General features: G+C 34.5%; 2 protein-coding genes across 3 annotated transcripts; both read left to right on the forward strand.

Moving 5' to 3' along the window:
• The first annotated feature begins 492 nt into the window (after positions 1-492).
• Positions 493-8,979, forward strand: LOC139781136 (F-box/WD repeat-containing protein 9-like). Its single transcript, XM_071719963.1, has 7 exons — positions 493-573; positions 4,301-4,463; positions 5,056-5,210; positions 5,290-5,552; positions 7,284-7,518; positions 7,577-7,879; positions 8,199-8,979. Exons 1-7 carry the CDS (start codon positions 493-495, stop codon positions 8,328-8,330), a joined length of 1,332 nt encoding a protein of 443 aa, XP_071576064.1. The 3' UTR covers positions 8,331-8,979.
• Positions 8,980-11,756: 2,777 nt separating this feature from the next.
• LOC139781138 (F-box/WD repeat-containing protein 9-like) lies at positions 11,757-16,537 on the forward strand. 2 transcript variants are annotated; one of them, XM_071719966.1, is made up of 7 exons: positions 11,757-12,528; positions 12,892-13,054; positions 13,738-13,886; positions 13,962-14,203; positions 15,467-15,731; positions 15,790-16,068; positions 16,304-16,537. In XM_071719966.1, the coding sequence occupies exons 1-7, from the start codon at positions 12,448-12,450 to the stop codon at positions 16,391-16,393; spliced, it is 1,269 nt and encodes a 422-aa protein (XP_071576067.1). In that variant the 5' UTR covers positions 11,757-12,447; the 3' UTR covers positions 16,394-16,537. The 2 variants fall into 2 exon arrangements, with proteins under 2 accessions (XP_071576067.1, XP_071576066.1); XM_071719965.1 differs by having other exon boundaries at positions 15,467-16,068.
• Positions 16,538-16,900: the final 363 nt, after the last annotated feature.

Raw genomic sequence — 16,900 nt, forward strand, 5'->3', positions numbered from 1 at the left:
ATGCAATATGTCATTTCTCATAAGAACCTATGTTAAAAAGTACAATATTTAGAGTAGATTTTATCAAAACGGGACGGTGAAATATTCCCAAAAAATTCACATAATTCTATTTTGCATTCCAGAATAACATATTAAAATTTCATGAAACTGGCTGCATTTTTTTGTAGCCACTGAACCTCCTTAAATAAAACATTTAGCACAGGGTTTACGTTGGTAAACTTTTGGGACATGTTTTCTGAAACCCAAAAAAACACTTTTCAAAAAAGTTTACTCTTCGAGGATAACTTTCCAAGTGTTTTCCTACATTTACTGGACTACTTGTATAGGTGGCGTCGCTTAATATGTGCGATGCACGTGGGTGCATGATGCACCGGATATTCGGCGATTCTTCCGTGTTTACACCAATCACATCATCCTCAGTCGCCTTCGTTGAACCACCGAGTCAGTCTCGAGCAGATCGAATAAAACTATTCAGATTCGCCGCGAGATAAAATGGATAACGAGAATGTAAGCTGCGCCTACGACGGCGAGGAAAATGCACAACTGTCACCACTGCAGCGTCTCCCGGTCGAGGTTTGTATAAGAAAAAATTAAAAATTCGTATAACGCGTGCCTGCGTACACGTGCACAAAATTCCTTTTTTCAATCGTCGCTATTATTGCATCCGTTATAGTCACGCATTATGGAACTTTTAACAATGGATTCCAATCAGGATTTTTTTTTCTAGAAAAAAGCACAATAAAAATCTAAAAAAAGAACTAAGCATTTCGATCAGAATCTATTCCGAAAAGTTCGGTAGTAAGAGTCGCTTGTCGAAGGAGTGAAGGGTGATGAACCAGCGACGGTCGACTCTCTCTTTCGTTCTGTCTCCATCTCTTCCGGAGCGTTTGTTTAGTTGTGCGTTTAATTTCTTTATTCTGCTGTATTACAGATATTCCTGCATATTTGTTCCTTTCTAGATGGGTCGACGTTGGTACACGGTTTGAGCTTAGTGTGCACACGGTTCTACCTGATTTTAAAAGATGCAAACTCACTGTGGAAAGCACGAATTAACCATATATGGCCAGATGCTAGCTATCCCGCTTTTGCCTCCCGGTTAGTTCAAATTAATAACACCTTACGCCTTGCACGACCAATTATTTTTGTGAATAAATAAAACACTCAGTATGCCATTTTACGCCAGCGCTGTCCGAGCATCCGCAAGCATTTGCAAATTGCACATTAGTTGCAACCCAGGTAGCAGACAGTCGTCATAATGACGTGATTCTTACGTCATTTTATGACGCATGTTACGTCATTTATTCCTAAAGTTTAACGTAAAAATGACGTATTTTTCACGGTCCTAAGTCACATCCACAACGACGTCATTTTCTGACGTTTTATTGACGGCAAAAATAGGTCCAATGTACGACATACCGGTTTCTAGAAATGTTTTTTATGAAATTAAAATGTCTACTTGATAAACGTTTATAAAAAAATGTTCTTTTTCTTTATCTAAGATAAAAAAAACTTTTTTAACTGTTTCGTTACACATATGCCATGTGCGTATAGCTGCTCTCAAGGCGGTCACCTATCCTAGTACAGTACCGCGTCCGAGTCGCTTGACTTCGATGATCCAGTGGACAGTGACGATCTCCTGATCCTGATGCTTCCTTATTAACTGTACTTGTCTATAACAGGTACATCTTTAGTGTTCAAAAATCTTATAATGATATCTTCTTGATAGTCATAACACTGCATGAAATAGTTGTCATAAAACTATAATTACACGCAACTAGATCCACTTATACCATAAATTCACCACTTCAATCATAAATAAGTTACGAAACACTCTATAAATGTAGGAATATTCCTGTGAAAAATACTGTGAAAAATACGTTATTTTTATGTTAAACTTTAGAAATAATGACGTAACATGCGTCATGAAATGACGTAAGAATCACGTCATTATGACGACTGTCTGCTACCTGGATAGTCAATTAAACGTCTATATAATGTCATTTTACAAAGTCTTTTTGACGTATTAAAACATGACGTTAAATATACGTCACTTAATCGACGAATGACGTCACTGACCAATTATGACCAAATATTGACGTCAAAATGACGAGTGCTTGCTACCTGGGTCGACTCTAGCAGTGTTCTTTAAACACAGACGCTTGTTTGTAACATTTATAATAAAAGTGCAAGTCGTGTATTCGAGTAACAGGTAACATCCCTTATCCCTTTTTCGATCGCTGGGAAAAACATCTCTTCCGAATCGTCGCAGGTCTTGTGGGATGGAATTCAAATTCTCCAGAATGACGCGTGATGTTTCGAATTACGTTCCTATTGGAATTCTTTAAGTCGAAACTCGATAGACACCGTTAATTTTAAGTTTATAGACACCGTTAATTAAGTTTATTAAATAAACATGCAAATTTTTAATCACTTCATCACTCATTATGAAATAGTCGAATACAGATCGATCGAGATACGTACACTTCTTTCGCGACACCTTGTATAGGTGGCGTCGCTTATGTGCGATGCACGTGGGTGCATGATGCGCCGTATATACGGCAATTCTTCCGTGTTTACACCAATCACATCATCCTCAGTCGCCTTCGTTAAACCACCGAGTCAGTCTCGAGCAGATCGAATAAAACTATTCAGATTCGCCGCGAGATAAAATGGATAACGAGAATGTAAGCTGCGCCTATGACAGCGAGGAAAATGCACAACTGTCACCACTGCAGCGTCTCCCCGTAGAGGTTTGTATAAGAAAAAATGAAAAACTGTGTAACGCGTGCCTGCGTACACGTGCACGAAATTCTTTTTTTTAATCGTCGCCATTATTGCATCCGTTAGTCACGCATTATGGAACTTTTAAGAATGAATTTCAATCAGGAATATTTTGTTTCTTTTTCTAGAAAAAAAAACACAATAAAAATCTAAAAAAAGAACTCAGCAATTTCGATCAGAATCTATTCCGAAAAGTTCCGTAGTAAGAGTCGCTTGTCGAAGGAGTGAAGGGTGATGAACCAGCGACGGTCGACTCTCTCTTTCATTCTGTCTCCATTTCTTCCGGAGCGTTTGTTTGGTTGTGCGTTTAATTTTTTTAAATATATTATTAAACTCGTGAAAATGACAACAAATTAATAGACGGCAATACGAGTCAGGCGCGGTACGTGGTGCACAAGTAAAGAAATTAATAGTTACAGAAGTAACGAATTACAATGTATATATGTTACGGGCAATTTGATAAATTGGGCATTATGCATAATGGCCGGGCAATATGCATAATTCCCAATTTGTTCGGTCAAAATGATTAATAGAGAAGAATTAATCAAATTGCCCGGCCATTATGCATATTTCCCAATGCTAAATGGTCATTTTGATAAATCACCTTATTTGAGTTGATTTTCCTGGCAATCTTAAGCCCCTTGCACAATAGACGATAGCGATAGCGATAGCGACAGCGACAATGTTGCCAACAAAGGTATAACCTACATAGGTTAGATGACGCGCTTTAAAAGTATTAACTGTTTAAAGCGCGTCACTAAACCTACATAGGTTAGATGACGCGCTTTAAAAGTATTAACTGTTTAAAGCGCGTCATCTAACCTATGTAGGTTAGTACAAGTTTAGCGACAGAATAGTTGCTTTTTCGAAGTCATCGGAAAATTTTTTTCCACCGGAAGAGAATACAACCGACAATGAGTAATAATTAATCCGTATTTGATAAATAAAAAAACCAAATATCCGAGTTTAGTGTTTTTTCTCATTTTCTTAAACGATATCTTAAATTCTAGCGACCACCAAATTTTATCAACAGTTTTGGATTCGAGGGGCAAAAATACACAGAATTTACCTCTTTTCAATTGATTTCTTGTTGGGACCCTAATTGTAGACATTTACCGAAAGTTGAAATTATAGACAGACTGCCATTCTTTTTAGAAAGATATTTTAATATGTTAATCACATTTCCCACTTGTTTGTGGGCATTATGCATAATGACCGGTCAGTTTGATTAATTTGAACATTTTTGCTTTTATTATTCAAATGTCCCGAAAGAAGCGGGAATTATGCATATTGCCCGGCCATTATGCATAATGACCGAATTAATCAAATTGCCCGTAACATATACATATACATATATGCCAACTTAATAAACTGCGCGCCGATTATTTGTCGGACTACATGTTCAAACACAGCTATCGTTGGAAAATTAATATTCTTCTCTCCCTGGAATTAAATCTACACGATTTAATTATTTAAAAAACTGTAAAGAAATTAATTTTTTTATTCTGCTGTATTTCAGATAATCCTGCATATTTGTTCCTTTCTAGATGGGTCGACGTTGGTACACGGTTTGAGCTTAGTGTGCACACGGTTCTACCTGATTTTAAAAGATGCAAACTCACTGTGGAAAGCACGAATTAAACATATATGGCCAGATGCTAGCTACCCGCTTTTGCCTCCCGGTTAGTTCAAATTAATAGTACCTTACGCCTTGCACGACCAATTATTTTTGTGAATAAATAAAACACTCTGTATGCCATTTTACGCCAGCGCTGTTCGAGCTTCAGCAAGCATTTGCAAATTGCACATTAGTTGCATACATCGCGTTAGATTTGGTATTTCGCAGTATTTTAGTTCTTTTTCGTCTTCAAAAAATAAGCGTGTTTTACAAAACATTATATATTTCTTAATCTCTATCTTATTTTATTTATAAAAAGTCGCATCGAGAAAGCTTGTACAGCTTCTTAACAGCTTATTTACGCAATATAATAAACATATTTATTTAGAATTATACGTTTTTATTTAGAATTAAATATTTTGATTTAACTAGCATGAATATTTACTTCAATAAAAAAATAATTTTAAGTAAATGGATTTAGACTCATTAACATTTTTTTTCTCTCTGTGTAGACATTTGATCCAGAATGTGTTTGTAGTTTATTTGTACTTAATTCAAGTTATATGTGTATGAATTTTTTGTATTCACAATTAGTATTATGGTATGAATAATAGTTTTCATATTTTTTTATGTAAGAAGTCACATGTCAATTACAGCGAGACCCGACAAACTGTGTTGGATGTTGTCATACGTTACAATCAAACAAGAAACAGCACTGTGGAAACAGCAAGACTCTAGAAGGATGAGATTGTTCATCAAGAAAACACGTGGTTATATAGATAACATTATAAATGCTGTGTCACTGATGCATGTAGTAGGTAGCATATTATGTCAAGTGGCCCTACTCTTTTTGTAGAAAACGATATAATGATAATTATTCCCGCTTTCAGAATGGAATCTTTCATGTAGTTTATACGTCAAACACACACTTACTTTACAAGGAACTTCCCTCACGTAAGAAATTATCTCATGAAATCGAGAATTCCTATTTCCGCCGCAAATTAACACATAACTCAGGTATCACGGATCTGACGGCGATAGACAACACGATTTACAGCTGCAGCTTGGATTGGAACGTTAAATCGTGGATGCTCACTAATACCGGTCTTGTCCATCAGAGAACTTACGATTTGTACGTAATAGCAGAACTGTTCCTTTCGGCCGCTCCGCGATAAGAAGATTGAGTGAGGAAAGTGCTTCCTGTTTATGGGAGAAATAATCGTTTCCTACCAAGTTATTCGAATGCAAATAGTGCGTTTTGTGTCTTGCTTATTGAAATAGATAATTTGAAAACGCGATTCCAAAGTTTATTCGTCAAACCTAATTTACTGCATATTAACTATTTTACTCGGTTTTTTTTATCAATGTCAAATATCTTAGGAGCGTTACCTCTGTGAAGATAACCCCGTATTTGTTGAATTGTGAGTTTTCTTTTAACCGTACCGTATTCAAGTATTCAAGTCTTGAACAATTGTGCTAATTTTTGCCGCAAATATGAAAATAATATTTTGAACCGTATTCAAAGTTAAAAAAAAACAAAGTTTTGTTAGTATACTATTTCTCGATTAAACTCAAAATTTTTTTTAGTAAAAAGATACTAACTTTATGCCACGTTGTACCATTGAAAAAACATCGATATATCTATCTATTTACTGAACAAAATCGAAAAGTAAATGAACATAAAAATTTGACATTTTCAAATTATATTAAAAGTTGTGCCGCTAAATTTTTTTATTCTCCCCCCTTTTGCTGAAGTTTTTCAATCCCATTGATTCTTCCGTACTTGTTTTGATTGTCGCTCGGTTGTTTTGTTTAGCACAACTCAACACAATTTACAAAACGTGATTATCTACCATGGTTCAGATGGGATGGAATTTCGAATTTTTCTATTCCTAAAACCTAATTCCTAACAGTAGTTGTATTTTAACCCTTAAATGCCACACCTCTCAAGAATCTCGTAAATGACACATGGGGTCTAAAAGACCCCAGCATGAAAAATGTCTCCTTACTTATTGATTTTTTGATATTTAGTTATGAAAATTATTTTCAATGTTGTTCAAGGCTTAGAAAAGAGAATAAAATGCTTATATTGTTAAAATTTCAATTTCAACATAGTATAAAAAATTAAGATCGCCAACAGTTAAAATATTGGCTCCAAAATCAAAAAAATAAAAAATAATAAATAAATAAATATGAGCTCCATTTTTGGCGGGAACATTTGAAAATCTATCATTGTAAAGGGTCTGGGGTCCGCTGAACCCCGGGTGGCATTTAAGGGTTAAAATCCAATAATTGGTGTGGTTTTTTGTCATTAAAAAAAGTCGAACACAACCCGATACAACTTTAAAAAATTAAAAAATATTTAATTTATGTTTTACCTATTCCTATATAATTGACTTTTTATCAATTCCTTGAGTTACGGCTATTGTTTTTTTTTTGTATTGTGTTCTCTGTTATTAGTACAATATAGTAGAAATACAATAAATTGCGTTATAACAATATTTGTTTATATATTGTTATTTTTTTCTACTAAATGGATAGATATATCGATGTCTTTTGAACGGTACAACATGGCACAGTATTTTTTTACTAAATCAGTTAGTATCCTTTTATTTAAAAAAAATTTAGCTTAATCGGAAACTAGTGCGGTACTATAAATTTTTTTTGTAATACAATATAAAATATTGCTATCGTATTTACGGCAAAAATTAGTACAATTGTATTTCAATACGGCGGAGTTAAAGAGAACTCAAAATGACATAATAAATTAATAATAAATTTAGAACAATATGTAGCACAATAGATGAAAATATAAAATTCAAAAAGTGCAGGTTTATTTTCACAGACCGAGGAGCGACATATTATACTCGTCATTATGGTCATCATGTATGTCATCGACGTCATCGGGTCCGGGGAGAAACCTCTTTGCGACCGGCTTAGGCTGCGGGACTATATACGTGTTCGACTCGAGATCGAGAAATATCCCGATCAGGCATTACCGACCTCACACTAGAGACGTGAATAGCCTGGTCATGAACACGGAATACATCCTATCCGCCAGCGACGACACAGTATCCGTTTGGGATCAAAGAGCCGGACGGATCATTAAGTCTATTACAGTAATGTCAAATTTTAACATCGAGAAACGAGACACGATGTCGAAGGTGTACTTTTTAGTTTCCAGGTGAAGCGCACCTCGCGTGTATAAATATGCGACGGGATTTGGTTTTCGTTGGAACCAGAACATGGAACACATTTCGAAGTTGGAACTTCTCGAAGTTGCACGTGCTAAATCCAAAGGACGATTTCAAGCTAGTGAAATCTTATTCCACCAAGCATACGGGAAGTATAACGAGAGTGCATCTGACGCACGAATGCCTGATAACAAGTTCCAAGGACGGGACTGTCAGAATTTCGAGCCTTACGGATCCGCCAAAGCCCATCGCTACTTTATATTCAGAGATCGGAGGTATCTACGACGTGAGTATCACACGTATAAGATTTGCTGAAAATATCGTATCATTGGTAATAAGAAAAAACAAGTATCATTGTATTTATCGTATGTATCGTATCATTGACTTTGAAAAAAAAATTCGTTAAACATCGACGTGTAAAATAAAAAATACAGTTTGATAATTAAATTTTTATTTACATTTAAACTTTGAAATCAGATTTTATCGTTGTCTTTCGAATGTAAGTAAAATCCTTAAAATTGACAACATTCTTACAAGTCTTATCTTGCAATATCGTGAATTTTGTTGAATATTGTATGTAACTGTTCGTGTGTTTTATGTTACAGATGGAATATCTGAATGGCACTCTCGCAGTATCCGGCTCAGGTATCGAGGTATGGTGCCCGAAGTTGACGTGTTCAACGAAACGTTTTCATCGAAACAACAATAAACGGAAAGTTTCTATACGTGATCTATAGCTATTCTACAGGTGTATTTCTTTGATAAGTGATGTATGTTCTTAGTTTTTACTAATTGTAAGGTACTATTCGAACGCGTATTAATGTACAATGTAATATATATACCTATACCATTCTGCAAAATTAGAAGTACGTATCGTTTTGTTCAAAATTTCTTCGAGTAAAAGTTTTACTAACATCGCTTGCGTTTATAAGCTGAGCGATAATCATAGTTATAATTATAAACACATCTCATAATTATTGCGTAATCATATATGATGGGATCTTTTATATTGAGAAGAAAATAAGACAAAATATATTTTTTTTATATAATAAGTGCCATAAATACATTGTATTATCGTATATCATATGTATATCATATCATTTGTCGTTTTGCAAATTTTTCTGATAAGGTGTTTTATCTTAATATCATGCATTTTCTCCTCATGTAAAACTGTGCGTTTGCAGACTCGAGAAGCGACGCCGTGTAGAGATTCTTCGAGTACCAGACGCTTGTTTGTAACATTTATAAATAAAAGTACAAGTCGTGTATTCGAGTAATAGGTAACGCCCCTTATCCTTTTTTCGATCGCTGGGAAAAACACCTCTTCCGAATCGTCGCAGGTCCTGTGGGATGGAATTCAAAGTCTCCAGAATGACGCGTGATGTTTCGCATTACGTTCCTACTGGAATTCCTTACGTCGTAACTCGATAGACACCGTTAATTAAGTTTATTAAATAAACATGCAAATTTTTAATCACTTCACTCATTATGAAAGAGTCGAATACAGATCGATCGAGATACGCACACTTTTTTCGCGACGTCTTGTATAGGTGGCATCGCTTATGTGCGATGCACGTGGGTGCATGATGAATCGGTAATAAATACTGAGAACAATATTGTTACATTTTACATAATGTTAAACTGTTAAAAATAAACAAATTATTATACATGATTGATCACAAATTGTACATTATTTATCCTAAATAAAAAGGAGAAACAATTAAAAAGATGGATAGTAACTTTTTAACCTTCTGTCTATAAATGTTAAATATCAAAGCTTCGATCAAATTGTTAAGAAAAAACTAATTGCATTACTTTATTATTTTAGTTTATTTTCTTACATAAGTATATTATGTAATTTAAGTATCTAATTTAAATAATTTAATTCTATAACATTTTAATTCTTAGTTCTGAGCTTGTTAACAAGATTGAATAAATTAATTTGCTCTTATTCGTAAAACAGATATTACCAAATATAATTATTTTTAATACTTGTTAAAATGTCTACAATTAGGGCCCAACGAGAAATCAATTGAAAAGAGGTAAATTCTATGTATTTTTGCCCTTTGAATCCAAAACTGTTGATAAAATTTGGGGGTCGCTTGTATTTTTTAAGATATTGTTAAGAAAATGAGAAAAAAACATTAAACTCGGATATTTGGTTTTTTTATCTATCAAATACGGATTAATTATTACTCATTGTCGGTTGGTATTCTCTTCCGGTAGAAAAAATATTTTCCGATGACTTCGAAAAAAGCAACTATTCTGTCGCTAAACTTGTACATACAGTTAAATACTTTTAAAGCGCGTCATCTAACCTATGTAGGTTAGTGACGCGCTTTAAACAGTTAAATATACTTTTAAAGCGCGTCACTAACCTATGTACAAGTTTAGCGACAGAATAGTTGCTTTTTTCGAAATCATCGGAAAATTTTTCCACCGGAAGAGAATACAACCGACAATGAGTAATAATTAATCGGTATTTGATAAATAAAAAAACCAAATATCCGAGTTTAGTGTTTTTTTCTCATTTTCTTAACGATATCTTAAAAAATACAAGCGACCCCCAAATTTTATTAACAGTTTTGGATTCGAGGGGCAAAAATACATAGAATTTACCTCTTTTCAATTGATTTCTCGTTGGGCCCTAATTGTAGACATTTACCAAATTTTGAACTTTTGACGCCAATTTCTCCGTTCCTATTTGTTTCCGTACAAAATCCTTTATGGTATGAACATGTCCTCTAATAGTCAACAACTCCTGCAAGTTTCATTAAATTCGGAGGTAGGGGCTATTCGGAAGTTGAGCCACTAAATTTGGTATACTATCTCATGATACTCTAACTTAGACCGTAGACGTATTTTGAGAACCGCATCATTACCGATTTTTTGGGAAACCGATTCCAAAATTATTCTAATGTCTGTCTGTCTGACTGCGTACTACTCATTCATTAATGGACCGATTTTCTAGGAAACCGGTACCAAAATTTGTCTAATTTTTCGGGGATGGTGTCGATAAAGAATTAATTAATATGAGAAAATAAAAATAAATAAAAATAAATAAAAAAGGTCCCCTCATACAAAATTGTCTAAAAAAAATCCCTTTTTTCAAAAAAAATTTTTTTGGGGGTAAATATTACTATTCAGGAAAAAAACATCGTCTACTGTTTAATAAATTAGCCCGTAGAGGGTTTTGGGACGAGGTCGAAGTGAGGGGAAAAGGTCTGCTGGGAAAGAATGTTTATTAGCATCAGTTGCGTTTAGAATTTGATGATTAATTTAATTTGTGATATTATTATTCTACTCTCACAGTTTTCAAATTAGAACTTTCAAATTTAGTATATTATCTCACGATACTCTAACTTAGACCGTAGAGGGTTTTGGGAAGGGGTCTGCATGAGCCCGAGGACAAAGGGCTTCCATACAAAATTGTCTAAAAAAGTCTCTTTTTTGAAAAAAAAATTTTTTGGGGGTAAATATTACTATTCGGGGAAAAGAAGGAAGAGCTTTTGAGCCCGCGCGAAGCGCGGGCGAAAAAGCTAGTAAGATATAAAAAAAAGCTGAAGGCAAAGTGCAAAGTGTAAAGTGCGGCATTTAAAGTGTTACGAGCTATTATCTCTGAAAGTATGCATCATAACAAAGAATGTCTTACAAGCGGACAACCAACCCTTGACTCCTTTAATTTTACTAAATTTTTAATATGTTATAGTACACCTCATTCACTTATGAATTATCATGAATGATCAATAACTTATAAAATATTAATGTTTAAAATTCTTCGTGTGCGCGTAATTGTTTTAAAATTCTACAAAGCAAAGTTTATTTATGTATTATAAATAAGAAAAAAAAAATTATGATGACATTACACAAAGAAGTACGTTAAAATTAACAAAAATATGTTAGACGACAATTAATCTTCGGTGTCAAAACTTTTAATTTGTACACTATTAACATTATAGTTACAATGCATAAACGTTTTTAACTGCTATCTATCATAGAAACACATTACTAATTTGCACCAAGCGCATTTTATGAATGCAACTTTTCTTATGCAAAAGCATAATTTATTTATCACTAATATAAAAAAAATTTTTAAATTAATATTTTATAAAGTATAAACTTATTACGCATTAAAGTTATTGTACCTTGTATTGGTAAATGAGATGTACAGCAAGATATATTAATTCGCCGAGTCATTATCGTATATCATATATCATATCATTTGTCGTTTTGCAAATTTTTCTGATAAGGTGTTTTATCTTAATATCATGCATTTTCACCTCATGTAAAACTGTGCGTTTGCAGACTCGAGAAGCGACGCCGTGTAAAGATTCTTCGAGTACCAGACGCTTGTTTGTAACATTTATAAATGAAAGTACAAGTCGTGTATTCGAGTAATAGGTAACGCCCTTTATCCTTTTTTCGATCGCTGGAAAAAACACCTCTTCCGAATCGTCGCAGGTCCTGTGGGATGGAATTCAAAGTCTCCAGAATGACGCGTGATGTTTCGCATTACGTTCCTATTGGAATTCTTTACGTCGCAACTCGATAGACACCGTAAATTAAATTTATAGACACCGTTAATTAAGTTTATTAAATAAACATGCAAATTTTTAATCACTTCATTCATTATGAAAGAATACAGATCGATCGAGATACGCCCACTTCTTTCGCGACACTTTGTATAGGTGGCGTCGCTTATGTGCGATGCACGTGGGTGCATGATGCACCGCCGGATATACGGCGATTCTTCCGTGTTTACACCAATCACATCATCCTCAGTCGCCTTCGTTGAACCACCGAGTCAGTCTCGAGCAGATCGAATAAAACTATTCAGATTCGCCGCGAGATAAAATGGATAACGAGAATGCAAGCTGCGCCTACGACGGCGAGGAAAATGCACAACTGTCACCACTGCAGCGTCTCCCGGTGGAGGTTTGTACAAGAAAAAATGAAAAACCCGTGTAACGCGTGCCTGCGTACACGTGCACGAAATTCCTTTTTTTAATCGTTGCTATTACTGCATCCGTTAGTTACGCATTATGGAACTTTTAAGAATGGATTCCAATCAGGATTATTTTTTTTTTCTCTAGAAAAAAGCACAATAAAAATCTAAAAAAAGAACTAAGCAATTTCGATCAGAATCTATTCCGAAAAGTTCCGTAGTAAGAGTCGCTTGTCGAAGGAGTGAAGGGTGATGATCCAGCGACGGTCGACTCTCTCTTTCGTTCTGTCTCCATCTCTTCCGGAGCGTTTGTTTGGTTGTGCGTTTAATTTTTTTATTCTGCTGTATTTCAGATATTCCTGCATATTTGTTCCTTTCTAGATGGGTCGACGTTGGTACACGGTTTGAGCTTAGTGTGCACACGGTTCTACCTGATTTTAAAAGATGCAAACTCACTGTGGAAAGCACGAATTAACCATATATGGCCAGATGCTAGCTATCCGCTTTTGCCTCCCGGTTAGTTCAAATTAATAACACCTTACGCCTTGCACGACCAATTATTTTTGTGAATAAATAAAACACTCTGTATGCCATTTTACGCCATAGCGCTGTTCGAGCTTCCGCAAGCATTTGCAGATTGCACATTAGTTGCATACATCGCGTTAGATTTCATATTTCGCAGTATTTTAGTTCTTTTTCGTCTTAAAAAAAATAAGCGTGTTTTACAAAACATTATATATTTCTTAATCTCTATCTTTCTTTATTTATAAAAAGTCGCATCGAGAAAGCTTGTACAACTCTGTTTACTGCAACAATCGGATGTGCATACAGTAAGAACTTGAATACACTGAAAAGAAAATATTGTTATTAAAGAATATTTATTATGTGGTTCTTAACAGCTTATTTACGCAATATAATACACATATTTATTTAGAATTATACATTTTTATTTAGAATTAAATATTTTTATTTAACTAGCTTAAATATTTACTTCAATAAACAAAATAATTTTAAGTAAATGTATTTAGACTTCATTAAACATTTTTTTTCTCTCTGTGTAGACATTCGATCCAGAATGTGCTTGTAGTTTATTTGTACTTAATTCAAGTTATATGTATATAAATTTTTTTATATTCACAATCAGTATTATGGTATGAAATAATTTTCATATTTTTTTATAAGTCACGTGTCAATTACAGCGAGACCCGACAAACTGTGTTGGATGTTGTCATACGTTGCAATCAAACAAGAAACAGCACTGTGGAAACAGCAAGAGTCTAGAGAGAAGAGATTGTTCATCGAGAAAATACCTGGTACAACGGTGGATGCTGTGTTACTGATGCACGTAGTAGGTAGCATATTTTGTCAGGTGGACTTCTCTCCTTGTGGAAAACGATATAATGATAATGATTCCCGTTTTCAGAATGGAATCTCTCATTTAGTTTATACAAATGATCAAGACTTACTTTACAAACAACTTCCCTTACGCGAGAAATTATCTCACGAAATCGAGAATTCCGCCGGCATCGCTAAGGCACATCAATGGCAACGTATCATGGATCTGACGACAATAGACAACACGATCTACAGTTGCGGTGCCGATAATACGGTCAAGTCGTGGGTGCTCACTAACACCGGTCTTGTCCATCAGAGAACTTACAATTTGTACGTAATAGCAGAACTGTTCCTTTCGGCCGCTCCGCGATAAGAAGATTGAGTGAGGAAAGTGCTTCCTGTTTGTGGGAAAAATAATCGTGTCCCACCAAATTATTCAAATGCATATAGTGCATTCCGTGTCTCTCGCTTGTTGAAACAGATAATTCGAAAACGCGATTCTAAAGTTTATTCGTCAAATCTAATTCACCGCATATTACTATTTCACTCGCATTTTTTTTCCATCAATGTTAAATATTCCAGGAGCGTGACCTCTGTGGAGATAACTCCGTACTTGTTGAATTATGAGTTTCCTTTTAACCGTACCGTATTCAAGTATTCAAGTATTCACGTCTTGAACTACAAAATTGTGCTAATTTTTACCGCAAATACGAAAACAATATTTTAAACCGTATTCAAAGAAGTTTTAAAAAATAAAATTTTATTAGCCCCATACACTATTTCTCAATTAAGCTCTTTTTTTTAGTAAAAGGATACTAACTCATGCCACGTTGTACCATTGAAAAAACGTCGATATATCTATCTATTTACTAGAAAAAAATCGAAAAGTAGGTAAACATAAAAATTTGGCGTTTTTAAATTATTAAAAGTTGTGCTGCCAAATTTTTTATATTCTCCACTCCTTTTGCTGAATTTTTTCAACACCGTTGATTTTTCCGTACTTGTTTCGATTGTCGCTTGGTTGTTTCGTTTAGCACAACTCAACATAATTTACAAAACGTGATTATTTTACCATGGTTCGGATGGTATGGGATTTTTCTATTCCTAAAACCTAAGTTCCTAAAGGCCCCCGCAAAATGAAAAATATAAGGAACAAGGAACAGATATTAGCGATTAGAAATAAGAAATCAAGAATAAAGCTGGTGTAGCATTAATACACGGCTTTCCGATAAGTTAAAAATCTATTGTTTGTGTTATTCCCTGTTTCTGTTGCCTGTATTTTTCATCGTACATCCAACTAATCGGAAACTAGTGCAGTGCTATAGAAAAAAAATTTTTTTTAATACGTTATAAAATATTGCTATCGTATTCGGGCAAAAATTAGCCCAATTGTAGTCCAATACGGCGGAGTTATAAAATACTCAAAATTTAACAAGTATGGGGCTAACAAAAATTTCGTTCTTTGTTATTTTTTAAAATATGCGCTAAGCTATTGAGATGAAGCTTTCGCCACAAAATGACATAAATTTAGAACAATATGTAGCACAATAGATGAAAATATAAAATTCAAAAAGTGCAAGTTTATTTTCACAGACAGAGGAGCGACAGATTACATTCGTTCTTTCAATGTGTGTCATCGTGTCCGGAGCGGGATCTCTTTGCGACCGGCTCATCCTGCGGGACTATATACGTGTTCGATTCGAGGTCAAGAAATAACCCGATCAGGCATTACCGACCTCACACTACATACGTGAAAAGGCTGGCCATGAACACGGAATACATCCTGTCCCTCACTACCTACGGCAAGACGGTATCCGTTTGGGATCAAAGAGCCGGACGGACCATGAAGTCTATCACAGTAACGTCAATTTTTATCATCGAGAAACGAGACACGATGTCGAAGGTGTACCTTTTAGTTTCCAGGTACACCCATGTGTATAAATATACGACGGGATTTGGTTTTCGTCGGGGCCGGAACATACTTCCACTCAAAGTTGCACGTGCTAAATTTAAAGAACGATTTCGAGCTAGTGAAATCTTATTCCACCGAGCATACGAAATACATAACGAGAATGCTTCTGACGCATGGATGCCTGATAACGAGTTCCATGGACGGCACTGTCAGAATTTCGAGCCTTACGGATCCGCCAAAGCCCATCGCTACTTTACGTTCAGAGATCGGATATATCTACAACGTGAGTATCGCACGTATATGATTTGCTGAAAATATCGTATCATTGACTTTGAAGAAAAAATCGTTAAATATCAACGTGTAAAATAAAAAATATAGTTTGCTAATTAAATTTTTGCTTACATTTAAACTTTGAAATTAGATTTTATCGTTGTCTTCCGAATGTAAGTAAAATCCTTAAAATTGACAACATTCTTACAAGTCTTATATTACAATATCGTGAATTTTTTATGTTGCAGATGGACTATCTGAATGGCACTCTCGCAGTATCCGGTGATGGTATCGAGGTTTGGTGCCCGAAGTTGACGTGTTCAACGAAACAACAATAAACGGAAAGTTTCTATACGTGACCTATAGCTATTCTACAGTTGTATTTCTTTGATATGTGATGTATGTTCTTAGTTTTTACTAATTGTAAGGTACTATTCGAACGCGTTTCTTTAATGTACAATGTAATATATGTATCTATACCATTCTGCAAAATTAGAAGTACGTATCGTTTTGTTCAAAATTTCTTCGAGTAAAAGTTTTACTAACATCGCTTGCAAACTATAAGCTGAGCGATAATCATAGTTATAATTGTAAACACATCTCATAATTATTGCGTAATCATGATCTTTTATATTGAGAAGAAAATAAGAGAAAATATATATTTTTTATATAATAATTTAAATAAGTATTTAAATATATTTTATTTTATACATTGTATTATCATATATCATATCATTTGTCGTTTTGCAAATTTTTCTGATAAGGTGTTTTATCTTAATATCATGCATTTTCTCCTCATGTAAAACTGTGCGTTTGCAGACTCGAGAAGCGACGCCGTATAGAGA

The sequence above is a fragment of the Temnothorax nylanderi genome, unplaced genomic scaffold (assembly GCF_030848795.1).
Source record: "Temnothorax nylanderi isolate EJ_2023f unplaced genomic scaffold, tnyl_v1.0 TNYL_tig0317_pilon, whole genome shotgun sequence".
NCBI classification, from domain to species: Eukaryota; Metazoa; Arthropoda; class Insecta; order Hymenoptera; family Formicidae; genus Temnothorax; species Temnothorax nylanderi.

What these genes read in the sequence shown, in the direction of transcription:
- LOC139781136 (XM_071719963.1), top strand. Translation starts at nt 493, where the DNA reads ATGGATAACGAGAATGTAAGCTGCGCCTACGACGGCGAGGAAAATGCA. An exon ending in CTACCCGCTTTTGCCTCCCG is followed by an intron (nt 4,464 to 5,055) that starts GTTAGTTCAAAT and finishes TGTCAATTACAG; the next exon opens with CGAGACCCGACAAACTGTGT. An exon ending in ATGCTGTGTCACTGATGCAT is followed by an intron (nt 5,211 to 5,289) that starts GTAGTAGGTAGC and finishes TCCCGCTTTCAG; the next exon opens with AATGGAATCTTTCATGTAGT.
- LOC139781138 (XM_071719965.1), top strand. Translation starts at nt 12,448, where the DNA reads ATGGATAACGAGAATGCAAGCTGCGCCTACGACGGCGAGGAAAATGCA. An exon ending in CTATCCGCTTTTGCCTCCCG is followed by an intron (nt 13,055 to 13,737) that starts GTTAGTTCAAAT and finishes TGTCAATTACAG; the next exon opens with CGAGACCCGACAAACTGTGT. An exon ending in AGATCGGATATATCTACAAC is followed by an intron (nt 16,069 to 16,303) that starts GTGAGTATCGCA and finishes TTTATGTTGCAG; the next exon opens with ATGGACTATCTGAATGGCAC.